We start from the raw sequence: 25440 nt of genomic DNA, 5'->3' as shown, positions 1-25440 counted from the left end.
AGGGAATAGGTATGTTCTTTAAGAGATTTATGGGATTAATAATACAGTTGATGATGATGGAGATGATGGGTTTTTCCTCTTGATTGATTGGTAACTTTCTATAGAGACAACTTCCCAATGTTCTTGCTTGTAATATATATAGGCACGCATTCGAACTCGAATTACTAGACTACATATGCCAAATGACACTCCAATTCCGGTTTCTCCTTAAGAAGTATTTTGGTAGATCGTCTACTTTGGTACTACAAGAGTTCAGGTCTTGTGATTACTAGTTGTATAAACAGAGCATCAAAACCAGTAGAAACACACAACATAGCAAACTTCATTGAAGCACATACACAAAACACGACGACAGCTTATTTAGGTAGCACCACAGAAGTGCTGGGTCGCTGGAGCAACATCTGTGGCTTTGCTCTATACATGAGCAAAGATTGTAGCAACAAGAAAACAACACAACACCAACTTAACAAACAACATAGTTTTAGTATTTTAAGCTTCATTTGTTGAGCTTATTAGTCTTCCCACCATTGATGAACAAAGACGCCACTGTTTCTGAGGCTTTTAAAGATACCAGTGCAGTCTCTGTACCCTGTGCAGTTAAGAACCAGTTCATCAACTGAGCAGATGGCTCCTGTCTTTATCAGGTCTGAGAGAAACTTTAGCTCAGCCTTGCTTGTGTTCATCTTCAGAACCACAAAATCAGCGAAGCTTGCTGTCTCCTTGAACCATGCTAGAAAATCAAAGCTATCATCTTCCACAAAAGGTTCCTCTTGATCTGCAGGACCGGCTATTGTTACTTTAGTTGCTGCGAGTCCCGGATGATAGATGAAGGTGATACCGGGACTTTTGACATAAGAAGTCAAGATAGATGTGTTGTGATGCACAAAGTAGCTATTAAAAGCTTTCCTGTCGATTGGGTATGATGGGAAGAACCAATTCGATCTGGCTTTAAGATGATCTGCTGCACCGATATCAATATAAACCAGCCTCTTCCTAGAAGAAAGATCAATGAACTCGGGCAAGTAATGAATCCGTCTCTCAAAGTCCGCTCGTGTTTCCTCCAGAAGAGGCTCCAATAATGGAATGTATGGTCGGTTGTTGAGAACGGACGAGCAATCAGCTGGAAGGTCATGATGATGAGTTTGATCCAAGTGGAAACTATCTTCACCATCTCTCTTGAATACGACCAAAACCTGTTCCCCTAATGAAGCAACATGAACCACACTCGAATTCTTCAGCAACGAAGAAACAGGGGAAACCGATCTGACCAACCCGTTTGAGTCAGATCCACTAGTAGTGCCAACAAGCATAGCACCGGTTCCACCAGGCTTAAGTATACGCTCGATTTCATAAACAAGTGAAGCAGGGACAGCAACTGTCTCAAGATCCATAGAAAACACAAAGCCAAAAGAAGCATCCTCGTAATGTAGCTCACTTGTGAACTTCCTATGCTTGAAAGCGAAAACAGGTGGCATGTAAGCCACACTAACATCAGAGATACCTTGTCGATCCATAGCAAGAACAGCTGAAACCGATCTCCGACCAATACAGAGAGCTTTCGAATCATAACTCAGTAGATTCATACCAGTAAGCTCTCGGACAACTTGAGTAGTCAAATCAATGTTGTCCTTACATTTCTCTGACTCCAAATAGTTCCAAACGGGTTTAAGGAATCTATTGGACAACAACCCGTTACCTGAGAAGAGGAACGGACCCAGAAACGCGAAATTCACGGCGCACTCGTCAACCTTACACGGCTGAGTAGTTTTATCATTATCACCTTGGTAAGCTCCGCCGAGGATTCGCAAAACAGATACAACAGAGAAAGCGCAGACGATCACGAGGGCGCGTAAGATCACGCCCCTACGGAATGAGCTAGGCATCAGTTTCAGCTTCAGCACTCCAACGCCCATGGTTGGATTGAAGTTTCCCGAATAGTTTTAAAAAAACAAGATCCGAAGAGTTTTGAGTTTGAAAGATAAGATTTTTGTCCGAGGGGGAGGAGAAGAAGAGAAGAGATTTAGCGAGTGCAAAACCTGGAGGAGGTATGGTTTCCACCCACGAGGAGAACTATTGAATTTTGTAATCCTAACCAGACCCTTCTCGATTCACGTCTCTGTATCATCAAAAGATCCATTTTTTGTTTTGATCGAACCATACGCAATTTCTCGAGATCTAGCTACATACTACGACGACGAACTCTCTTCTCTACAAAAAGATTGGAACTTTTTTAAGGAAATGCTGATTTGGGGATTAGGGATTTTGGAAGCTAGATGTGGGAATCAGAAGAGAGAGGGAGTTGGAAACAGAAGGGCACGAGAGATCTATGATCTTCGAAGCTCAAGTGAAGTAATAAAGTGACAACTGCGAAGGGACGAGGAAGAGAGAGAGAGAAGTAGTGATGACGACATCATGCCACGTGGTTAGTTTTAAAGCCTTCGTTTGAGTTAAACTAAAGTGTGATATGATAAGATACGGTAAAGTGTCTCGCAAATCCCAATGAGCTAGTAATTATATATTATCGGATTAAGTTTCCTTAATCCTAATAAACTCATCATCTCATTACAATTTTGTCTATAAATCAAAGACAAAATTCAAGAAATTTCAATCTGCAAATAAAAACATCATTAATCGATTAAACCAGTTGAGATGGACCCAATAATTATATATGTTTCATATTTTATTTCCTAATAATAATGTCAACTAAATTATTATTAGAATGTACATGCTCATTAAATATAGAGCATGGTTTAGGGGTTCGGAGAGTGAATCAAAAAATCCACCGACACTTCATGAAAGAATATTTCTAACAATCTGATTATTGGTTTTGGTTCCAGCTGTCTTGAATCTCGAGTGGTGCCTACACATCATATGCTTCAATTGGAAATAAATCTAACTCATGCAAAATTTACTAAGAGGATGTATGCAGTAAGAAACTAAAGATTCTCGAGTGCTAGTTTTAGAATCTTTTTCTCATTTTTTTTTTTTTTTTTCTTTGCGAAGTTGATGTTGTATGGTAATTGTCAATGTAAGTAAAAAGTAATAGTATCATTATTGTCTTCATGACTCACGACATAAGAGAAGAAAAGTATGATTAAGAGAGAGGAGTGGACAAAGCAATGAATATGCCCAAAAAATCGGTTGGTGAGAGAGAGTCTTCCCTTGATTTTTTATCTCTTGTCGGTCGTGTCACGGTTCCTCTTTCAACCTATACCGTTAATAATAATCTATTAAAATAAACTGAGTCGCAATTGTTGAAATAATCTCGTGTGTAAAAGTATATATATCAACAAAACATAACTAGTTTTTTTAACTTTAAAAAGATAGTATTAATACAATACATAGAGAGAGCACTTGTAGGATTTTTCTTGTTCTTGTTCTTTTGTTTCCTTCGCCGTGGGATTTGCTTCTGATTAAGCTGTTGGATATAATAATGAAAAGAAAAAAAAAAATCTGATTTTCGCATACTTTTCCTCTTGGAGTGTTTGTCTTTACCTATTGAGTTTGGTTTAGTTTAAAAAAGAATTTTTACCATTGCCTGTTCCTCGAGACTTAAAGAGTACTCGTATGATTTCTTCTAAAGACCTGTGGCATATCATTGAAGACAGCATTGTTAAGGGGACTGGATGTTGATGGTATTTGGAAGGAAATAAGATACGCAGCTACATGAAGTATGCTACAATACATGGCCACACATCCGAAGTTTAAAAATGTATTCCTAACTAAACAAACTATATGTATTGCATGCCCACATATACGAACTATATGTAGTCATGTCGCCAATATCACGAACATTTTTTCCGGTACACTTTTCGCCGGAATCTAGCGTTGACCAGTTTTACCGGCGTTGACCAGTTTTACCGGCGTTGACCAACACAAATATTAAAAAAATAAATTTTAGTTTTTTAATATTTAGAAATTATGTTATTAAATCATTTATAATATTGTAAATTAAAAAATATATATACAATATTCAATATAAAAATATTTTGTATATATATTCAATGAATTGATTTTTATAATTAGTTAGTTTCGATAATTTCAAAACTAAACTAAAATAAAAAACCAATTAGGTAAAATAATAATAAAAAATAACACTTAAAATAAATAAAAAATCACAATATTTCTTTTTAATATTTATAAGATAGAAGATCTAATGATTTTTATAACTAGTAGAATAAAATTCACACATAATTGGTTTGATTCTAATGCTTTAATATTTAAAATTCACATATTATATATTAAATATTCAAATATTAAACCAAATGATACTCATGTCCGAATATTTTTAAAAATAGGAAAATTTTCTGTTTATTATTATTATTCCTAATTAGTTTTTTTTTTAGTTTTGAAATTATCTAAACTAACTAATTATAAAAATCAATGCATTGAATATATATATACAAAATATTTTTATATTAAAAATTGTATATATTTTCTTAATTATACAATAATATAAATGATTCAAAAACATATTTTTAAAATAATAAAAACTTAAAAAAAAATCTTTTTTTTTGAATATTTATATTGGTCAATGCCGGTCAAACGGGTCAATGCCGGATTCTGGACAAAAGTGTACCGGAAAAAATGTTCGTGATGTTGGCGACATGACTACATATAGTTCATATATGTGGGCATGCAATACATATAATTTGTGTAGTTAGAGGTACATTTTTAAATTTCGTATGTGTGACCATGTATTGGAACATAATTCATGTAGGTAGGTATCTTTTTTCCTATTTGGAATGTTATAAACCACTTGTGCGTGGAAGTGATATCAGGAAAGCTCTAAAACTCGAAAACAAAGGAAGAGGAGGACCCATCATCCGTCAATGGCAACATAAATTCTTGACATGGCAGCTAGCTCACCCTAAAGGAATGCGTCTCAGAGAAGAAACTCACAGAGAGGCAAAATGTGACTTTGGAATATGATGAACAATGGTTCAGAGATACGGTGCGTCGTTCGCATTGTTAAAGAATTGGATCTATTATCTTTATTTCTTATAGTGCTGTATGATTGATACATATCCTTAACAATACTTCTAAGAAACCAAATGAACAAAAAAAAAAACAGAGAAGGAATCGTTGACGTTTAGTGTTTGCAAGAAAGCATGAAAATAAAGAGTGTCTTCTTTGAAAAGCACAAAAGTTGCATTATTGGCTGATGAGAGAACGAACACATATTGTTTTCTTTCTTATAATCACATCCGAAAATTCTCTTTAGTCTCTCACCCATATATTTTCTCTTCTATGCCCACAAACTTTGTCAGCCTCCAATTTACAGTCAAGAGTTCAGATTCTGATCTTTCTTTAAGAATAAAAAACCAAACCCAGTCGAATTTTATTCACAGGGCTTTTTCTTTAAGGTTTCTTTTTCACTTTAGAAGGAAAAAAACATGACTAAATTATAGCACCTGATTTTCAGACAGCATCTCTGTCATTGCTTGAAACTAGAACCACTGATGACCTTGTTGCTGCTCATTGAAGTTTTGTTATCTTTGGGGGAGCTTGTGCTCAGGAATGCACTTGAAGGATTTGCTTCTGGGCAGCTGTTGGATTGGGTTTCTGAGTCACTGGGCCGTGTCCAGATCTTTATATGTCCTTCTCGACAAGCTGTAACGACCGATTCTTGTGTGAACATCAAGCCAGAGAGGGGCTCAGTGTGAACTCGGTGAGCTATGATTGGTGAGAGTTTCGGAACATCGCGTTTGCAAGGAGCCGGTTGAAGTGTTCCCATTGGTATGGCATTGTCCCAGTGAGCTGATTGGCTTCCCGTGCTGTAAGTGGGAGATCCTCCCGGTGGTCGCCTAAGTGGAACTACGATCTCATCCATTTCAAGGTCCCAGAGAAGTAACTGTGTATCCTGGGGATGCAGCAGAGGAAAGTAGAGTATGTAAGGCAAAAGATGTCCAGTTCATATATAGGAGAATCAAGAGATTTTTGTTGTAGGGGCCTATGGTTTTTCTATAGCAAATTAAATTAGATAAACAAGACTTCCAGGCAACACGTTTATGGAAATGATCTCCTCAGTGTCATTTCATAAGGCTGCTACATACAATGAAAGACTCCACTTTCTAACAAACCAACAAATCTTTATCTATAATTTGATATGTTAATAAATGTATGGTCAGACCCTAAGAAGCTACAATACTGTGATTAAATCATAAGATTTCCACTTAATTTCTGATCATACTAACTCCTAAGAACCTATCTTCTAATAAACTCTTGTATCTTTCCTTTTCCTCATCACTGAAATGAGCCATCAGAGTAATATAGATAATCTAAACGCAAATCCCATATCTAAAGCACATTTCAGAACTTTGCTAAATGCAAATGAGAACCAGAAAAATGGGTAAATGCATAAAAAATACCTGACCAACTGACCCAAAACGGTACATGACATGCTCTCCTGACCCATCAGAATTTGGTGACGACCAATAGGAATCAAAAGCTACTCCACTTACCTGAGAGAAATCATTCCGACATTCGTCAAGTTCTGTTTATGTTAATCAAAAGAAATATTACTAAAAATCAAGAACCTTACCCACGAATTATGCCCCTCACCCCAAGCCACGACCTTCCGATCTTCCATACTCCATACTTGAACCAAGTCATCTTCACCTCCAGTCAAAATGTACTTTCCATCCATACTGTCAGTATCAATAGGATCACAATGTCAGTAAGCAGTATCATTCTGGGATAATATGCTCACACCGATGGCATCTATTTAAGACAAATTTTGTGAAATCAAAAAAGAAGAAAAGTTGCCAAAGGAATTATATCCCATCACCTCCATGAACAGCACAGCAGAGCACCATAATAACTTTTCCCACCACATACTAGCTTCTGAGTTGAGAAGTCAAAAATGCGAAGATAGCCTGTAAACGGTAAGAAATATTAATGCTTAATAAATTAAGACATAGAGAAAGAAAAAGACCATAAGACATAATAGAGGCGCCTTACCATCTCTTCCAACAGTCGCCAAGTGTGCCCCATCATTTGAGAATGCAATGCTGTTAATTGAACCTTGACAGATATGCCATCTCGCAACAGGATTACTCTGCATGAATACTCACAGGAATGAACAAAGGCACATGGAAATATGCTCAAAGATAGAAAAGAAAGAATGAATATCTTATACTAACAATGTAAAACAGCAATTTATTAAGGCCATATACCAACAATGTAATACAACAATTTATTGAGACCACTGGAAACTGATGATCCTAGTAGATGATAGACATGCACGCTTCCAGCAACTATATAAGGATCTCATGAAATGGTTGCAAATTCACAAACCTTGCTATATTTTGCTTTGTCAACCGAAAATTGTGTAGCATCTCTTATAGCAGGAAATGTTGAGTCAGTGGCACCATCTTTGTTCTATTAAATTAAATTAGGATCAGGGATTAGAAAAAATCAGGCAACTTATGAGCAAGAAAAAAATGTACGATATCTAAGCTTACCTTCTCATACACGTACAAATTGCCATCAGCATGAGCAACGACAAATGCTCCATCACCTCCAGGCACCCATGAAATACTAGTGCAGCGACTGTTGCAAAGCACCAAACTTTATTTTAAAATTAGAGAATGCATGACACCAAAATATATTCATTTTTCAACTTAGCCAACTTAAAAACGTACTCCTCTAGGAAAACATCCTGTTCTGTTATAATTTAACTAATCTACTGTCACTAAGAGCTTCCTAGAACACAATCCATTACAATGACAGAAGATGAATTATATAACTTGGTTCCACTGACAGATATGCTAGCAGAAGTAAAACGAGGAACACATCGAGATCCATAGACAAAGCAAATGTGAACCAGTAATATCGATTCTTCAAGTGTCACTAACAAAGAATAACACAGTAGAAAGGTACGAGGAAAAATTAAATACACAAGAAAGATAGAATCTTGCCTGTTATTCACAGAACCGTCTTTGTTATAGTGCAGTGCACCAACAAGCTTCTTGGAGACATCCTGTAACTGTTGTCTCAGTGATACTGTGTACACTACAATAACACATCATACCAATAAATCCATAAGACAAGGCATCTAGATGAGAGGTGAAAAATAATAGCTCAAATTTTGAATTACCATCCCCAGAATTTAGCCCAATAAGTAAGTCATGCCCATCCTTAGCATCCGGATCAAAAGCATGGCACATAGGGTTTGAGTTACTGAAATGGATAGACTTTACTGGATCCTACATTAAAGAAGTTTCCTAAACCATTACATCCAAAGAAAAACAGAACATTTCAGCTAAATCGGTGAAAGGAAAACAAAGAAGATAAGTAATTACCTTGTCTTGTGAGTTCAGGTCACAGATAAAAATAGCATCACTCACATTGAAGACCAAGTAAGTTCCTTTCCCATCAAAATTTGTATTTGTCATCGAAGTGCTAGAGTTAGAAGCAGCAAAAGACCCACTAATCCTCGAACTTGCACTCACATTCTTGCCTCCTCCATTACCTCCAACAAAACTAAGCGCACGACTCCCATTTCCCGTGCCTAGCAACCTCGCTGTTGCTGAACGGAATCCACTACTAGCACTGTAACCCGAAGAAGTACCAGTTGGGGTCGTAGGAGCAGCTCTTTCCTTAAGCTGTGCTAGAGTTACCTGGCAACAAAAGTTTCCCAATTCCATCATCGAGAAGCAAATGCTAGTGAAACCAACTGATCAACTAATACCCTTATGCATTCTTATGCATATTCACTAGCTTAAAAATCCATGATCAATACTAATTCCCTCAAGTTTCCGATTCAAATAATTAGAAATCTCAAAGCCAAATGCTTCCCAATCGAATTATATATAAACAAATATAAACTTCAATAAGAGAAACAAATCAAAGTATAAAAAACCAAAAACCCCAAAATCAAAATCTTCACCTGAGTAACCGTTTTGCCATGAGCATAGTGAAGGAGACCAGAGGAATGCGTTTTCTCGTAGTGGAGCTTATACTTGCCTTCAGGCGTCTTGAAATAAGTCTTAATTCCGGGCGACTGAGGATTCGCCGCAGGTGAAGACGTTGAAGATGGCCCAGATATCATTCCATTAGAAGTGTTCATCATGTTGTGTTTTTTTGCTTGCTACTCTTCTTCTTCTTCTTCGTCTTCTCTAATCGTCGACTCAATAGCATCTGATCACGATTCCACACGACCCCTTAGGGTTTGTTATCTCTCACCCAAATCAAAACCCAGAAATTGTTTTCCCCTTTTTCTTCTGCCCCTCTTCTTCGATGTTAAATCAGTAAAAGTCTCGGCCGAAGAATCAAAACTCCTCTTCTTCTGAGGTCTCTCTCTCCAAATGGCTTACCGAATCAAAAGAGGTTATTATGATATATCATATGCAACTACTTGTTTTCCATCACAACCAAGCTTTTGACTCGGAGGCGAATTAATAAAGTCATTACAATCAACGGTTGCGATTCTCCTAGAAAGATTTAACGGGTAAAGATACTTTGATCTTGATGGGTCGGGTTAGTTTATTCGGTTTCGGGTTTCTGATACGCATAGATCACGTGTTCTGACGTCATTAAACTTTATCGAGCCCACTTTGAAGCCCGTTATCTATCAATTGATGACAAATAATAATTACGGCCTTTTAACCCTCGGATGGTCAATGTTAGGCTTTGTTTTGGAATTCGTGGGTTATGTTTTGTGAAAGGCAGCCCTTAATTTGGTTTTGGTTCAGTTTCTTGATGACATAAAAGTAGATTATCTCCGTTTTTGTTAGAAAGAATCCAAACTACATGTTTGGTTTGATGTTTCGGAAACTTTAGATGGAAAAAAACTATAATCGGGTGACAATAGTGTATTAGTGTGTTATTGTATTGCCGTCCATGTTCAAATCCGTGTATCATAAGGACGCTTTTGGAAGGAAAAAGAAACGAATCCGTCAATTACCCAAAAAGTTTTGGATACTTTATGGTGCTTCTCTTTTAGCTTCAACGAACGACAACGACTATAATAAGATGGATGATACAAGTGCAGAAGTGCGACGACCGTTACTTGTAGTTATAATAGTGAGAAAATCAGAAAACCAAAAAGTCACTTTGACATCACAACAATTTTTCTCAATTGGAAAAAAAATCAGACAACAAAAAGAGACATAGCCGTTGGGAGCACCCACGTGGCGTTACATCTCTATCCACTTGTCTGACTTCATTCGTTGTCTCTTTGGATTCTCTTTTTCTTTTTCTGCTTTCTCATCTTTCTCCAATATTATTCCTTTGTCTCTTCCTCTCCTTTACTTTACTCCAAGCAAAGTATTGCCCCAATACACATCCCGTGACTTTCATCAAATCTCTCTTTCTCAATCTCTCAAATTAAGAATCTTTTCTTCTTCTTCTTCTTCTCCAATGGCTCTTCTCTGAAAACATCTCTCTGCTCACCGTTAATGTCTCTCTTACTCCTCTTCTTCATTTCAATCTTGCTTTGCTTCTTCAATGGAGCTACTACTACAGAGTTTGATTTTTCCACATTAGCCATAAGTAACCTTAAGCTCCTCGGTGACGCTCGTCTAAGCAACGGAATCGTTAGCCTCACGCGTGACCTCTCTGTCCCTAACTCCGGTTCCGGAAAAGTCTTATACTCTAACCCAATCAGATTCCGACAACCCGGAACTCACTTTCCGACAAGCTTCTCCACTTTTTTCTCCTTTTCAATCACAAATGTCAACCCTTCTTCCATCGGCGGTGGTCTCGCTTTCGTCATTGCCCCCGACGAAAACACAATCGGCTTCGCCGGAGGCTCGCTTGGACTCACCGGTCCTACCGGTTCCGGTTCAAAATTCGTCGCCGTCGAGTTCGATACTCTAATGGACGTGGACTTTAAAGACATTAATAGTAACCATGTGGGATTCGACGTAAACGGCGTCGTCTCCTCTGTTTCAGATGATCTTGGCACCGTAAACATCGATCTCAAGAGCGGCAACACAATCAATTCATGGATCGAATACGACGGAGTGAGTCGGGTCTTCAACGTATCAGTCTCTTACTCGAATCTGAAACCTAAAGTTCCGATTTTGTCTTTCCCTCTGGATTTAGATCGATACGTGAACGATTTCATGTTCGTTGGATTCTCCGGTTCAACTCAGGGAAGTACAGAGAGTCACAGTATTGAATGGTGGAGCTTCAGCTCATCGTTCGGGTCGGGTTCTGGATCCGGAACCGGGTCACCTCCTCCTCGGGCTAATTTAATGAATCCGAAAGCTAATTCGGTGAACTCTCCGCCGCCGTTAGCGTCACAACCGTCTTCTTCAGCGCAACCGATCTCTAGCAACACTCAATCGAAAACTTCGTCTTCTCCTTGCCACAACAGCTTTTGCAAAGAGAACCGCGGAGCAATCGCCGGAGTAGTGACCGCCGGAGCTTTCTTTTTAGCACTATTCGCCGGAGCTTTGTTCTGGGTCTACTCCAAAAAGTTCAAACGCGTCGAGAGATCTGATTCTTTCGCATCGGAGATCATCAAAGCTCCTAAAGAGTTCAGCTACAAAGAACTCAAAGCCGGCACAAAGAACTTCAACGAGAGCCGAATCATCGGACACGGAGCCTTCGGAGTCGTTTACAGAGGAATATTACCGGAGACCGGAGACATCGTCGCCGTTAAACGATGCAGTCACAGCTCACAAGACAAAAAGAACGAGTTTTTATCGGAACTATCCATAATCGGAAGCTTAAGACACAGAAACCTCGTGAGATTACAAGGATGGTGTCACGAGAAAGGTGAGATTGTGTTAGTCTATGATCTTATGCCAAATGGTTCGCTTGATAAAGCGTTGTTCGAGTCACGGTTCACGTTACCGTGGGATCATCGGAAAAAGATCTTGCTTGGTGTTGCATCTGCTCTAGCTTATTTACATAGAGAGTGTGAGAATCAAGTGATTCATAGAGATGTTAAAAGTAGTAATATAATGTTAGATGAGAATTTCAATGCCAAGCTTGGAGATTTCGGATTGGCCAGACAGATTGAGCACGATAAGTCGCCGGAAGCGACTGTTGCCGCCGGGACGATGGGGTATTTAGCGCCGGAGTATCTTTTGACGGGTCGTGCTACAGAGAAGACTGATGTTTTTAGCTACGGAGCGGTGGTTTTGGAAGTGGTTAGTGGAAGAAGACCGATCGAGAAGGACTTGAATGTGCAAAGACAAAATGTTGGGTCAAATCCGAATTTAGTAGAATGGGTGTGGGGTTTGTATAAAGAAGGGAAAGTTTCGGCTGCGGCTGATTCAAGGCTTGAAGGTAAGTTTGATGAAGGTGAGATGTGGCGGGTCATGGTAGTGGGCCTGGCTTGTTCTCATCCGGATCCAGCAGCTAGGCCCACTATGAGGTCAGTGGTGCAAATGCTAATTGGTGAGGCTGATGTACCGGTTGTGCCTAAGTCTAGACCAACCATGAGTTTCAGCACTTCGCATTTGTTGCTGAGTTTGCAAGACACTCTCTCCGATTGCAATACCGTGGCGTTAAATTCTAGCCGATCGTCGTCGTGGTCGGTGCCGGAACATAATGTTATCATTAGAGGCGACGATGACCATTTGATATAGATCTTTATGATTGGGTTGAGAAACAGACAAATGTGTTTTGTGTGTTTTGATTATTTGATTAGATTTTGATTTGTGTTGTAATATTCAATTCATTTAACTCTTTCTAGGTATGTAAGACGAGAACACACAATTTATTGCTTAGAAACTTAGAAGCCATTATAATACTTAAGCAAGTAATAGAAATTTTGATCTCAAAATGCCACAATTTCGATTAAACAACCCTTGGTTAGATAGATATGCTATGGGCTTAAACCAACAAACAAAAAATATACGGGTTAAAATCGAAATACCTGAAAAGTAAGGGGGTCTGAGTAAGATTTTCGTGACTATGTAGTGGATAAAACACGTGTGTATATATCATCTCCGTGTGGGTTCGTCGTCTGTGTCTTGTAGTATTAAATATTAATCTTCTCTTTCGAAAACAGATCCTGGTTTTGTCCTCCTCCTCCTCCTCCTCCTCGTAGCACGTTACTGGAGCTGATCTCACAGATTCTGGATTGTAATCATGGACGGAGACGATTTTGCTGGAAAGGTACCGTCAATCGTCTCTAGACTTGCAGATTATGTTAGAATTTAACGGTGTTTTCGATGGAATCGAAATGATTTTACCATTATAGCTCCTCTTCTGCGATCCCAGAATGTGCAATTAGGGGTTAGATTCGTGATTAATTTTGAGTATATCGGCTATTATGTTAATGATCCTAGGAAATCATATGTTATGTAATTCGTTGCATGCATTGCAGGACAATTTGTTATATATATATACTTTTCTCCGTATTTGGATTGAGTCGCTGGATCAATGAGATTTCATAAAATATAGCTCACTGTTGCCTTCAATTTGGGTTATTACACTTTATATGTGCCAATATGTTGATACATTGTTTTTGTGTATGGTATCATTTATGCTAACGCATTGGTCTCTGACATTGGCACAGGCGGCTGCTGAAGCCAAAGGAATGAACCCGGGATTAATCGTGCTGCTTGTTGTTGGAGTTCCGCTTCTTGCGTTCCTAATCGCCAACTACGTGCTTTATGTGTATGCTCAGAAGAACCTACCTCCAAGGAAGAAGAAGCCGGTTTCCAAAAAGAAGCTCAAGCGCGAGAAGCTCAAGCAAGGAGTTCCTGTCCCTGGAGAATAAATAAAAAGCCAGCTTAGCTTCGGTTGTGCCTCGTTCAAAGCTCTTTTTGTTTGGTTACCACATTTCATCCTTGTAGGGTTTTTTTTCTTCCTTTTACTTCTGTCAATGAGGATTATCTTGAGTCCTGTATGATTTCACATGGAGAGTGTAGACTATTGTTTTGGTCTGACTAGTTTTGCCTTCTTCATACATACATTTTGTTGCAGCTGTAGAGTCTCTCTCATCATCTTTGATATCATTTAACTTATCAAAATGTTTCTCGGTTTCCTTGTTCGTCTTCATTATCCTCGGCTCCTCGCTGCCTATAAACCAGTCTGGCTTTTGCTAGACTAAATACCTATAGAGATAAAGATGATCTATTTGGTTGTTCATTCAAATCAAGATCCATCGAGTACTCATATTCAATGTTTGTATATAGTATATTTAGTAGCAAATTATAGGTATTGTCTGACCGGATGTAACAAAATTCTCTAAAGAGGAGATTTGTGTGTTTGGAGCTTTTACATGTTCATACCTGGAAACATCCACAAGGATTCCAACATCAAAAAGCAGCCAATCTCAGGGAACGTGAAAATCCCCTATCTATCATTCTTTTTAGCCACCTAGAGCATGCAACTTCACTGGTTTGATAAGAATACAGTGTAGGGGAGGAGACTCAAGTCATACCCAGAAGATATTTTTCCTTTTCAGCCTTCTTCGAATCATCTTTACTGAAACTTCAGCTCATCAGATAGAATGGAGATGTATCCTTTTTTAGTCATAGATATAGCACTGAATTTATATCCCATCCCATACCGCTTGGGTGCTGCAATCCAATGTGGTGATCAGTTCTCCTACAGCTGCAAATCGAATATAACAAGAATAGAAAACATTAAGACTCTTGAAAATTGTCATAACGTAAGCAGCAATAAGGAAACTGTCTTTCAAGAATACTCAATAGGTAACCAAAAATATGAAACAGAACAAGAATTTGTTGCAATCAAGTGAAATAATACCTCATCAAATGCCTTAATTAACAGACACACTGTCTGCTCTGTACGCTGCACCAAGACCATGGCAACAGACTGCAGGAAATTCCAAATAAAATAAATGAGAAAAAAGGAGAGGTCTATCGACATCATTTATCTAAGCAAGCAGAGAAGATGAGACATGATTGCAAGAGCAAGGAGGAAGAAGATGCAACTTACAGCTGAGACGCGATGGCATTCTCTGTTCATGCTTAGACGAGAAATAAACATCACTTAAATTCCATCTATCTAGTCTCATGAATAAACTGAAGTCTTTTCTTTTGTTGTGGATTACACTCATCTAGCATCTGCGACCAGAGGTTGTGCAGGACTGTATATATATCGTCACTTTCTGGATGAAGAACATCTTCAGCCAGAAATATATGAATTTGTTCCTTAACTTCGATCCAACTCTGTCCCGGGATTTTTTTTACATCTTGCTTTTTCATCGAGCTCCTCAACAATGCAGCATCTTCCCAATTTCCAGAAGAAGCATGTATGCTGCAAAGCAATACATGAGCTGTAGAGTTGAAAGGATCGATCTTCAAAATATTTTCAGCAGCCTTTTTGGCGAGATCAGCATTTCCTTGGGTTTTACATGCAGAGAGTAGAGTCTTCCAGATTACTACATCAGGTTCCAACTTCATTTCATTGATAAATTTCTCAGCTAAATTTAAATGGCCAGCACGAGCCAGCAAGTCAACCACGCAAGAGCAGTGCTCTTTTGTTGGTGAAATCCCGTGTTCAGTTTGCATGCTTGCATACAGCTGTAAGCCTTCTTCCACCAGCCCAACATGACTACAGGCAGTTAAAACACCAATGAATGTTACATGATTTGGCTCTATTCCCGCAAATTTCATTTCCCTGAACAAGATGAGAGTTTCCTCTCCTAATCCAGACTGTGCATATCCACCTATCAAAGTGCTCCATGAAACTACATCTCGGTTATGCATTGAATCAAAGATCTTTCTGGCTTGCCACAGTGATCCACATTTGGCATACATATCAATCAGTCCATTTATAATAAATTGCTCAAGAACCAACCCGGTTTTCAAACTATAGCAATGGATTTGACTTCCCAATTTTAGAGATGAAATTTCTACACAAGCCCGCAACAGATTACCCATGGTTATGTGATCTGGCTCACATTCAGACGCAAGCATAAGCTTAAACAATCTCAACATCTCTACTGACTGTTCGTGTTGCAAACATGCTGTCAGAATAGCATTCCAAGAGACAGAATCTGCGTTGTTTCTGAAGTCATCAAATATCCTAAAACAACAATACAAGTCCGAGCAGAAGGTGTACATGGTAAGCAGAGAGTTGCAAACTGAAAGATCTGTCAGGAAACCATACTTGATAATGAAAGAGTGAATTTGCATGCCTTGACACAAGGCCATTGAGTTTGTCTGAGCACAAAGCAGAGAACGCAAGGAGGTGGCATCAGGAATAAAACCAGAATTCCTCATCTGAGAGAAAACTGATACAGCCTCATTAGCGCAACCATTATTTGCAAGTCCAGAAATGATCACATTCCATGATGCTGTATCAAGTCTTTCTATTTGAGTAAATACTCTCCTTGCCGAAGTCAGGAAACCGCATCTCGCATACATGTCACAGAGCGAACAGCCTGCAACTGCGTTTCCAGCTAACTCCGACTTAATGCATAACGCATGTATTTGGCTACCATAATCTGGTCTAAGGAGACTGCTACAAGCTTTTAAAGAACTACCAAATATATATTCATTTGGTTGGAAAACACCAAAAGACAACATTTCTTTTAAATGGCTCAGGGCTTCAAACTCATACCCAAGTTGCGAGAACCCTGCAATTATTGAGCTCCACGAAATTAGATCCTTAGATGGGATACCATAAAACACTTTGCTGGCATCTGACATTTGACTAAAACGAACGTACATAGCAATCAGAGCATTTTGAGCAATAAGATGAGAACTAGATTCCAACTTAATGACTTGAGCATGCAGTTGCTTCCCTAACCCAACATCACCAGTACTCGCACATGCTTTGATGATGCTTCCAAATGCAAACTGGTCAGGCACTAAATCTTCCTGAAGCATTTTCAAGTACAATTTTATTGCCTCAGCTCCCTGACCGTTCTGGGAATAGCCAGTAATCACAGATGTGTAAGAGACCAAATTCCTTTCAGGCATAAAATCAAAAACCTCTCTAGCATCCCTCAGCGAGCCACATTTCCCATACATACTAAGAATGTGATTATTAAGAATAGTATCATACTTGCAGTTGGATTTCAAAATGTGATCATGTATCTTTCTGCCTTGTCCTAGAGATCTCGAAGAAGTGCAAGCACAAATTAAAGAGATGTAGGTTCTTAACCTTATCTTGAAGCTTGAGTTCTTTTGCGCAGAATCAAACGCATCCAATGCTTCCCGGTAGAAATTATTTTTACATAGCGAATTTATGTGATCATTCATTAACTCTTCGGTCTTGATGGTTGATACAGCACTTGGTGTTGCCGGCACCTGACTGTTGCTGAAGGAAACTCTAACCCCCAATCTTAACGTTTTTGCCATTTTAGTTAACCTTCCTAGCAAAAGAATCTATCATAATAAATAGTCCCTTTGTCGAGGATGACGGAAATAGGATCCATTGTATCAAATTCTTCAAAAAGGAACAACTGAAGTTTCATGTGAATACTCATATAGTCATAAGTATGTGAACAGGAGGCCAGTCTTCCCTAGTTGGGATATCAGGACGGACCTGTTTCAAAGAGAGACAAAAAAAAAAGTAATCAAATACCAGATATATACATCACTCAAATTCTATGAAAACTCTAAACCAAGCCAGTTAAGTTCACAAATTCTATCAGTTGTCCCCACAATTACAAGGTGACTAACAAAATGAATCATGAGGACATTTTCCACATCATTTTAATGCTTTAGCAACAGAGTGGTTCCATTGTTTCATTCTTTTTGTTGTTGTTGAAAGCGTTAGGCTAGTTATCATTTTCCGTTGAAAAGAATGAATTAGAAGCTATTAGAAGCTCATCAGCTCAACACACACCAATCACAACTTAATAATTTTCGTCATTACTAACCAGTTTCCAGTTCAATAGAGAATAACAAGGTATACTAACGCAACAGTTGAGGCACCATAAGTCAAAGAATAGATGTAACAGACATTTTATCGAGCAGTTGGTGTACAATGACAGAGCACGCAGAGAACCGATAGCCAAAGGTTTGAACTTTAAAAGTTGCAGGAGGAAACGCTACTATTGTGCATTATAAACTAGAAACGACACACCAATATAGCTCACTAATCAATGCGACAAGCACACATGATCAACACCAAGTCAAAACAGAGAAAGACGCAAACCTTGTTTGTTTTTGCAAGTTGCAACGATATCAGAACCGGAGAAATAGAAGGTGAATTAGTGACGGATAAAGCTGGAAACTACCACCGTGCTACGGGGAGAGGAATCGGAAACGCCGGCCGTGGCAAAAATTTATCGGAGGATGTGGCGAGATAGATGGCGCGGGAGGAAACAATTAACGAGTGCTGAGTTTTTTAAATTTACAAATTTAACCCCAAACTAAGTTCCGTTTAAACTTCACCCCAAACCTACAAGTTTGAACACTTTGGTCAAAATATTAATCAGAGTAATGAATCCAATGAGATCTGAAGTAATTGATGGACAGAAGTACGCAAATTAGAGTTCTTTACAAAAATCAAAATGGAAACAAAAACGTGTTCATGTTTAACGTCTCGACATCGTCACAACAACAACAACACACGGCACATGTTCTTATCTACTCTTCCAAGTACCATTCTTTATAAAGATAATAATGGATTTGAATTTGGAGTTGTTCAGTGGTATTTTTGTTGAATTCAATACATGCAACACCCAAAAGCAAAACCATTCCCGTGACGACATTTCTATTAACATACATGTTGCTATCGGACTGGTTGAATATAGATAGATATAGAGAAGCAGGCTAGGTTAGTGTCCTTGTGTAGTTTGTGACTTGTGGTTGCGTGAGTGAGTGAGTGACGGTTCGTTGTTGTTGGGCATAATAACAAGTAGAGCAGCAAAATGAGGGCAAACAAGAGCACGTGACACGGGCGCGTCAACAAGGCGCGTAGCTGAATAAACGCCCCCTCCACGTTCTTCTACTTTTCGGTCCATTCTATCATTTAATTTCAAAATAGCCCCTGATATTTATTATTGTCACATTTCTTTATCAACCCCCCCCCCAACCAAAATAAAAAAACAAATTTGATTATCCAATTAATTTTTGCAAGAATAACAAAAAAAGGAATCCAACGTAAAGGATTATTATTATTATACCCAAGGTAAGTAAATATTTTAATTAGTAAGAAGCGAGGTGGAAACAGCATAATCATTACTTGAGGGGTTACTTTTGATAATAATTTTTTTTTTTTTTTCAATAAGTTAGAAAAAGTAAATGTTCTTCTTCAGTGGGAAAAAACGACTCCGTGAGTCCGTCCACCAGTGAGAAAAAACAAAATCAGACGAGACGAGACGAGAGATAGAGAGCAAACCAACTATAATAGATTGGTTCTGAAAGATCAATTTTCATTTTTTAAAGTTCTCGTGGCTTGGCTTGATTCTGCAATTCTCTCCATTTTGGTTTTTCTCAATTTTAATCCAACCTAAAGATAAGGAAGCTAAATCGACGGTGTAGGTGAATATTTCTTCACGACTTTGTCAATGTCTCAAATTTTTTGTTCTCTTCCTTCTTCACATGATTTATTCTTAATTTTAGTGACATATTTTTCTATTTCCCCTTCATTTCCGAAGAAGTTTATCAATCTTTTAAAGGTGCTTACTAGTTTGTTTTCTACTAATTTGCTGTAGAAAGTGTAAATCTTTGGTTGGTTTAAGGTTTAAATTTGCTTAACATCTCTCGTCTACTCAAATCAGCTAACTCTTTTATTCTTTTGGTTGGTAGCTTAAAGATTCAGTCAAATCTTTGTGTTTTTTCCTGCAAAAAGCAAAACTGTGTTTATGTAAAAACCCTTTTTGCAGAGAATGTTAAAAAGATTCTAGTTTTTAGACATACAGTATGTTAAAACCGAATTTTAGTTTTGTTCTGGGTAGTTTGTGTTTGGATCTATATGTTTCTTTTTTTGGGAAGATCCACCCAATGAGACCAAATCTCACATTACAAAATGACAAGAAACTGTCTCTTCTCCCCAATAATTCCAAAAAAAAAAAAAAAATTAATTTAAATATAAAAAAAAGATTGGTGACTTTAAAAACCAAAAAAGATTATGTGGAAGATATTGGTGCTTTCTTTGCTTGTAATAGGGTTTATCTTTGAGGGAGGGGATTTGATAGATCACACTGACGGCAACTTTGTTTCTAAATACACTTTCAAAAGGTTTTATATTCATTTGCTGTGTCCTTTGCTTTCGTTTGGTGGCACTATGAGTCTCTTTGAAGCTAAATCTGTATCCTTGTGTTTGTTTTTTTCTTCTACACTTGCTTAAGCTTTCTATCTATCTCCTTTGAGTTTGTTGTCTATATGTTTATGATAATCTTTTTTTTTTCTACTCTGTTGCTTCTTTCTCACACAATTAATTGGTCGTCATGTATTATTTGTCAGATTCTTCAAACAAGCAATCATAACGCCATTGATTATTTCCTAAAAGAGAAAAGGTTTTTAAACTCTTCATCTCAGAAAAATGCAGACTCCAAAATCAAGGTGATGCATCTCAACTCTTAACTTTGCTGTTCTTGTTGTGAATGCTCTTGGAGTTTTTGATCTGTTTCAATGCGATTGTGATTGTAATAATTGTGTGTGATAGGCCGGGATCATTGGAGCTGCCACAGAAGAAGTCTCCTTTACCAGCTCCCAAAGTTACTCGGAGACTCAAGCCAAGCGGAGCAGAATCCGATCCAAAAGCCAAGACTTTATCGAAAACTCAAATCCCGAAAGTAGTAGCTGATCGTCGCTCTCCAAGGATCCCTCTCAATGAGGTACTTTTGCAGTTAATGTTTGTTGATTTTGTTGTGTATACAAGTTGTATATATGTTAATTATATTGTAAAGAACTCAGTCGTGTGATCGAGTTTGAAATGTATGGTTGTTGCTTTTCAAGATTCAGAAGAAGCGGACAGGAGGAAGGATACCGGAACTTGAATCTCAGATATCTCAGCTTCAAGAAGAGCTCAAGAAGGCAAAAGAAGAGCTAAACAGATCAGAAGCATTGAAGAGGGAAGCTCAAGAAGAAGCTGAAGATGCCAAGCATCAGTTAATGGAGATCAATGCCTCCGAAGATTCAAGAATTGAGGAGCTGCGTAAACTCTCACAGGAGCGAGACAGGACATGGCAGTCTGAGCTTGAATCTATGCAGAGACAACATGGAATGGATTCAGCTGCTTTGTCTTCTGCCATTAACGAGGTTCAGAAACTGAAATCGAAGCTCTTTGAGTCCGAGTCCGAGCTAGAGCAGTCTAGATTCGAGGCAAGGTCTTTGGAGAAACTCGTTAGACAGCTCGAGGAAGAAAGAGCAAACAGCAGAGGCTCATCATCATCAATGGAAGTGGAAGAGCTGAAAGAAGCAATGAATCTTGCGAGGAATGAGATTAGCCAACTGAAATCTGCAGTTGAAGTAGCAGAGACAAGGTACCAAGAAGAGTATATACAGAGCACATTGCAGATAAGAAGCGCTTACGAACAAACAGAGGCGGTTAAGTCAAGATATTCACTGAGAGAGTCCGAGTTAATGGAAGAACTGAAGAGAACCAAAGGTGAAATCGAAGATTTGCGCAAACAGTTAATGGATAAGAAGAAAGAAGATGACTTCACAGGCGATATGAAGAAGCTTGAATCGGATTTGATGGAAGTGAGAGGGAGTTTAATGGATAAGGAGATGGAGTTGCAGATTCTAAAGAGTGCAATGGAGAAGAAAGTGGAAACCGCAAACACAGAAGCCATGGAAGCTGAGCTTAGAAGAGTGAAGGTTCAGTGTGAGCAGTGGAGGAAAGCTGCGGAGACAGCAGCATCTATACTGAACAATAATGAGGAGAGAACAGATTCTATTGAGACTAGCAAAATGTTGAAGAAGTTTGGTGTGTTACTCAAGAAAAACCACAAGTAATACTAATAATAATACTGATTCTTTTTTTCTCCTTATAATAGAATTTGAGAAATGGCATTATTGCTGTTATGTAAATTTGCAAAATTTCGATTTGATTTGATCTTGTTGTTAACGTTGCCACATTTGTTGTTGATGAAAACTGTATTTTGTTAAAGTGATGATATCTTTTATATACAAGACTTGAAATTATTACCCTACTTGTCAGATTTCTTTTCTAAAACTGCTACGGACCATCTGGATTCTTGAAAACATGTATTTACACAATTTGCAGAGAAGTACTAATTATGATTATTTATTCAGATTTTATTTTCTTTTTTTGGACTGATTCACTAAAGACAAATTCTAGAGACTAGAGAGTATATATGAAGGTCCCTTGTTCGACCCGGGTTACATGAATCTAAAAACTGACAAAGTCCACAAACTACAAGATTGTAAAAGTTGATTGTAGAGTGTTGTAAACCAAAACTAAGAACTCTTAAAATATGTATAGAGAATGTAAAAGTAGAAATGTGAAAGTACTGTAAGGAAGCCACATCATGATCTCTCAGTTGTTCGAGACTCCTCTCTGCCATTTTCTTCCGTCAACTGTTCTTTTGTTGCGCACTCAACGCTATAGAGGACCTACCGGACTGTCTTTGTGATGGACAACCAAATCCACTTCATGAAAAGGTTTGACTTTCTTTTTTTATGGCTGAGAATTCACCCTTTCTATACAATCTAATAACCCATTTTTAGATTTTAAGTGATTTCACTTTCACTACTAGGTTTATTGCAAAATTTGTGTTTATTTTTTACACGTTTAAGTTTAGACGACACAATAAAAACTGTTTAAAATGATAAATATAACATAAAAAACCGGTCTCACACATTCATTTGGTTAAATTAGACTAGTCAATCACATACAAAATAACATTACTAATTTACTGAGCAAATCACTTATCTGTAACAACTATTTAGATAAGTTACATAGTATAAAGAAAAATCTGTTTGATAAATTAGATGCTTAAGTACTTAAGTGTTAAAATAGTACTTAAGTGTTAAAAAAAAGTACTTAAGTGTATAATAATAAAGTAGGGAGAAATAATATATCATACAAAAATTAAATATTCCATATTCTGTTGCTACTTTTTCACCTAATTAGAAAAATGAATATTGTTTAGAAAAATATTTTTTTTAAAAATGAATATTGTTGAATTTTTTTTTTTTTTTTGGTTTTTATTTTGTCAACAGTGGGGGAAAAAAATGGGAAGAAATAAAAAAAAAATGGACGGTGTCGATAAAAAAATGAAAAAGCCCTAATCTTCGAATCGCAGACAAACTCCTCTCTTCTCCAGCGTCGGATCAGATCAAATCTCTCTCTCCTTCTCCGTCTCCTCCTCCAATCAACATTTCTCTTTCTCTCTCTCTTTCTCTCTGTGTCTCCCGCTCTTTTTCGAATTCTTCTTCAGGTAATCATCACTTCTTCGCGCTTTCTGGGTTGCTTCCTCGATCCTCCCGATCGAAGTCTCTGATTATCTTCGTCGTTGGGTGTTTTTATTGTTGTTGTGGGAGAATTAGGGTTTCTGAGATGGCTGAATCGCAGACCGGTGGTGGTGGTGGAAGCCATGAGAGTGGCGGAGATCAGAGCCCGAGGTCGTTGAATGTTCGTGAGCAGGACAGGTTTCTTCCGATCGCTAACATTAGCCGTATCATGAAGAGAGGTTTACCCCTTAATGGCAAAATTGCCAAAGATGCTAAAGAGACTATGCAGGAATGTGTCTCTGAATTCATCAGCTTCGTCACCAGCGAGTAATGGGCTTTCTTGACTTTTCCGAAATTTTGTATTTTTAGTTTTTGTTCTGTAGATTGTGTTTGGCTTTGGTAGGTGTAAGCTTGTACTTCTGCAGTATTAGTGCTTTTGTGGTTATAGTGTGCAAAAGCCTCATCCGTTTAGGTTGATGCATATTGGTGTTGTTATGTTAGGATTATGTTAAATCAGGTTTTTCAATTTGCTTAGCTTTCTACTGTTTTTTGTATGATGCTTCATGATGTTTGTGCTTATTTTGATATGCAGAGCGAGTGATAAGTGCCAAAGAGAGAAAAGGAAGACCATTAATGGAGATGATTTGCTTTGGGCAATGGCTACTTTAGGTTTTGAAGAGTACATTGAACCCTTGAAGGTTTACTTGATGAGATACAGAGAGGTATGTTCCACTTCAGCAGAAGATACAGTCAATTTCTGATGCTCCTAGTTATATGTGAAATTTTGTTAATATTACTCTGCTGTGAAATTTTGTTGATACTACTCTGCATCTCGATTTATTTGTGCTTTTCACTCACTGACTCTCTGTATTTCCTTTTCATTTCCTTCTATGCTATATGGATTGAAAATCTGCAGATGGAGGTCAGTGGTTCTCCTCTTTCACTTATTTCTCTCGCTAGTTTTTTTTTGTAGATTATCGCAATCCTTCTGTTTGTCCAGTTTTATCTTTGGATCCTTCTTTTGAGGCATATCTTGTATGATTGTATCTAATTAGGATTGTTTGCTACCTTCTGCCATTGATATCTGTGTGACAGGGTGACACTAAAGGATCAGGAAAAGGCGGGGAATCAAGTGGAAAGAGAGATGGCCAACCAAGCCAAGTGTCCCAGGTAATGACTCTATCTTTCTCCAATTGACATGGTCATTTTACCAAGGCATTGTCTTTTTCCACTTTGTTACTTATCGTTTACCTTCTGAACAGTTCTCGCAGCTTCCTCAACAAGGTTCATTCTCACAGGGTCCTTATGGAAACTCTCAAGTAAGTGAGGTTAATACTTATATTAATATAGTCTTCACATAGAGGAGAAACTAGAAAATGTTAAACAGGATTAAAAGATTTAACAACTTTGATAGAAACGTCATATATGCATATCCACTTTCTGAAATCTACACGAGATCGAAGACATGAAATATGATCAGCCCTGATATGTTGCTGCAACTGACATGCTACAAAAGTATTGAGCATCTTGAAGCATTAGTGGTATTTTTAATCTATAAGTATGCAGGTAATTGATTAAACTCATTTGTGATTGTAGGCTTCGAATATGATGGTTCAAATGCCGGGCACAGAGTAGTACTAGGACACCATTCATCACAATCTTCCGAGACTCTAACTATTCTAGTTGTCTGAAACTCTGAGCGATCTACTGTTCATACATATGGATTGTGGTATCTCAGTTTTGGGAGAGAGGAGATTTGTATATGATTGTGTTGTAGGGGGAAGAGTTTGGTTTGCTTAAGATAAAAACTGGGAAATACCCTCTTTTTTCATTTGCATTGTTAAGTGTCTTAGGTAATATTGGTCTTAACTCTTAAGAAGAAGCTATTTTATGAATATGTGCTTGGCCATGTGAATTCTTTCATGCAAGTGTTAATTTAAAAAGAAAAAAAAACTTCAAGATTTATAATTTAGATTCTCATTGATTTTTTTTTGTCTAGAAATCAGAGTTTTTTTTTTGGAATCTTCGACTGTTAGAATGATATATCACAGTTCCGAAACGTGATATGGATGTTACGACCAGCACTAACTCTTTTGCGATAGATCATAGAGATGTCTCTTGTTGACACTGCTCAGAATCTAACACATGGACATGTGTTGTGTGGAACATGATCATGTTT

At 37.9% G+C, this 25440-nt stretch overlaps 7 protein-coding genes across 12 annotated transcripts; 4 read left to right on the top strand and 3 right to left on the bottom strand.

The window, feature by feature from the left end:
• Window positions 1–298: 298 nt before the first annotated feature.
• Window positions 299–2012, bottom strand: LOC17884783. The gene has a single exon (XM_006290403.2). It carries the CDS (start codon window positions 1911–1913, stop codon window positions 513–515), a length of 1401 nt encoding a protein of 466 aa, XP_006290465.1. The 5' UTR covers window positions 1914–2012; the 3' UTR covers window positions 299–512.
• A 3100-nt stretch (window positions 2013–5112) lies between these two features.
• On the bottom strand, window positions 5113–9341 carry LOC17886695 (WD repeat-containing protein 20). The gene is made up of 11 exons (XM_006292207.2): window positions 8894–9341; window positions 8307–8624; window positions 8102–8210; window positions 7923–8016; window positions 7467–7554; window positions 7300–7383; window positions 6964–7060; window positions 6791–6878; window positions 6545–6650; window positions 6372–6464; window positions 5113–5863 (listed from the first exon to the last, which is right to left on the bottom strand). The coding sequence occupies exons 1-11, from the start codon at window positions 9074–9076 to the stop codon at window positions 5438–5440; spliced, it is 1686 nt and encodes a 561-aa protein (XP_006292269.1). The 5' UTR covers window positions 9077–9341; the 3' UTR covers window positions 5113–5437.
• A 623-nt stretch (window positions 9342–9964) lies between these two features.
• LOC17886492 (L-type lectin-domain containing receptor kinase VIII.1) lies at window positions 9965–12712 on the top strand. The gene has a single exon (XM_006292990.2). It carries the CDS (start codon window positions 10404–10406, stop codon window positions 12546–12548), a length of 2145 nt encoding a protein of 714 aa, XP_006293052.1. The 5' UTR covers window positions 9965–10403; the 3' UTR covers window positions 12549–12712.
• A 241-nt stretch (window positions 12713–12953) lies between these two features.
• Window positions 12954–13896, top strand: LOC17886153 (DNA-binding protein S1FA1). The gene is made up of 2 exons (XM_006292075.2): window positions 12954–13080; window positions 13484–13896. Exons 1-2 carry the CDS (start codon window positions 13054–13056, stop codon window positions 13685–13687), a joined length of 231 nt encoding a protein of 76 aa, XP_006292137.1. The 5' UTR covers window positions 12954–13053; the 3' UTR covers window positions 13688–13896.
• On the bottom strand, window positions 13640–18154 carry LOC17887183 (pentatricopeptide repeat-containing protein At3g53360, mitochondrial). 4 transcript variants are annotated; one of them, XM_023783366.1, is made up of 5 exons: window positions 18049–18154; window positions 14875–17433; window positions 14683–14751; window positions 14140–14526; window positions 13640–14024 (listed from the first exon to the last, which is right to left on the bottom strand). In XM_023783366.1, exon 2 carries the CDS (start codon window positions 17244–17246, stop codon window positions 14940–14942), a length of 2307 nt encoding a protein of 768 aa, XP_023639134.1. In that variant the 5' UTR covers window positions 17247–17433; window positions 18049–18154; the 3' UTR covers window positions 13640–14024; window positions 14140–14526; window positions 14683–14751; window positions 14875–14939. The 4 variants fall into 4 exon arrangements, with proteins under 4 accessions (XP_023639134.1, XP_023639136.1, XP_023639135.1 ...); XM_023783368.1 differs by having other exon boundaries at window positions 13640–14043; window positions 14202–14526; XM_023783367.1 differs by having other exon boundaries at window positions 14202–14526.
• Window positions 18155–19182: 1028 nt separating this feature from the next.
• LOC17886387 (interactor of constitutive active ROPs 5) lies at window positions 19183–21922 on the top strand. Of its 2 annotated transcripts, XM_006291204.2 has the most exons (4): window positions 19183–19379; window positions 20304–20402; window positions 20506–20677; window positions 20799–21922. In XM_006291204.2, exons 2-4 carry the CDS (start codon window positions 20383–20385, stop codon window positions 21798–21800), a joined length of 1194 nt encoding a protein of 397 aa, XP_006291266.1. In that variant the 5' UTR covers window positions 19183–19379; window positions 20304–20382; the 3' UTR covers window positions 21801–21922. The 2 variants fall into 2 exon arrangements, with proteins under 2 accessions (XP_006291266.1, XP_023638355.1); XM_023782587.1 differs by lacking the exons at window positions 19183–19379; window positions 20304–20402 and having other exon boundaries at window positions 20444–20677.
• Window positions 21923–23094: 1172 nt separating this feature from the next.
• On the top strand, window positions 23095–25229 carry LOC17886257 (nuclear transcription factor Y subunit B-10). 2 transcript variants are annotated; one of them, XM_023782517.1, is made up of 7 exons: window positions 23095–23248; window positions 23352–23588; window positions 23854–23983; window positions 24178–24183; window positions 24357–24431; window positions 24524–24580; window positions 24858–25229. In XM_023782517.1, the coding sequence occupies exons 2-7, from the start codon at window positions 23368–23370 to the stop codon at window positions 24894–24896; spliced, it is 528 nt and encodes a 175-aa protein (XP_023638285.1). In that variant the 5' UTR covers window positions 23095–23248; window positions 23352–23367; the 3' UTR covers window positions 24897–25229. The 2 variants fall into 2 exon arrangements, with proteins under 2 accessions (XP_023638285.1, XP_023638284.1); XM_023782516.1 differs by having other exon boundaries at window positions 23097–23248; window positions 23358–23588.
• The last annotated feature ends 211 nt before the right edge of the window (window positions 25230–25440 follow it).

Source organism: Capsella rubella, unplaced genomic scaffold (assembly GCF_000375325.1).
Source record: "Capsella rubella cultivar Monte Gargano unplaced genomic scaffold, Caprub1_0 scaffold_5, whole genome shotgun sequence".
Classification (NCBI taxonomy): Eukaryota; Viridiplantae; Streptophyta; class Magnoliopsida; order Brassicales; family Brassicaceae; genus Capsella; species Capsella rubella.
Note: the sequence above shows the minus strand (reverse complement) of the source record. Positions and strands in the feature narration are given on the sequence as shown.

Bases quoted from the DNA above. Each gene is read 5' to 3' on its own strand.
- LOC17884783 (XM_006290403.2), bottom strand. From the start codon at position 1,913: ATGGGCGTTGGAGTGCTGAAGCTGAAACTGATGCCTAGCTCATTCCGT.
- LOC17886695 (XM_006292207.2), bottom strand. From the start codon at position 9,076: ATGATGAACACTTCTAATGGAATGATATCTGGGCCATCTTCAACGTCT. The intron at 6,879-6,963 runs GTAAGGCGCCTC...TACCGTTTACAG, and splicing joins GGCGACTGTTGGAAGAGATG to GCTATCTTCGCATTTTTGAC. The intron at 6,465-6,544 runs GTAAGGTTCTTG...GATTTCTCTCAG, and splicing joins GTGAGGGGCATAATTCGTGG to GTAAGTGGAGTAGCTTTTGA.
- LOC17886492 (XM_006292990.2), top strand. From the start codon at position 10,404: ATGTCTCTCTTACTCCTCTTCTTCATTTCAATCTTGCTTTGCTTCTTC.
- LOC17886153 (XM_006292075.2), top strand. From the start codon at position 13,054: ATGGACGGAGACGATTTTGCTGGAAAG. The intron at 13,081-13,483 runs GTACCGTCAATC...ACATTGGCACAG, and splicing joins GAGACGATTTTGCTGGAAAG to GCGGCTGCTGAAGCCAAAGG.
- LOC17887183 (XM_023783366.1), bottom strand. From the start codon at position 17,246: ATGGCAAAAACGTTAAGATTGGGGGTTAGAGTTTCCTTCAGCAACAGT.
- LOC17886387 (XM_023782587.1), top strand. From the start codon at position 20,444: ATGCTCTTGGAGTTTTTGATCTGTTTCAATGCGATTGTGATTGTAATA. The intron at 20,678-20,798 runs GTACTTTTGCAG...TTGCTTTTCAAG, and splicing joins CAAGGATCCCTCTCAATGAG to ATTCAGAAGAAGCGGACAGG.
- LOC17886257 (XM_023782517.1), top strand. From the start codon at position 23,368: ATGGCTGAATCGCAGACCGGTGGTGGTGGTGGAAGCCATGAGAGTGGC. The intron at 23,589-23,853 runs GTAATGGGCTTT...TTTGATATGCAG, and splicing joins ATCAGCTTCGTCACCAGCGA to AGCGAGTGATAAGTGCCAAA. The intron at 24,432-24,523 runs GTAATGACTCTA...CCTTCTGAACAG, and splicing joins AACCAAGCCAAGTGTCCCAG to TTCTCGCAGCTTCCTCAACA.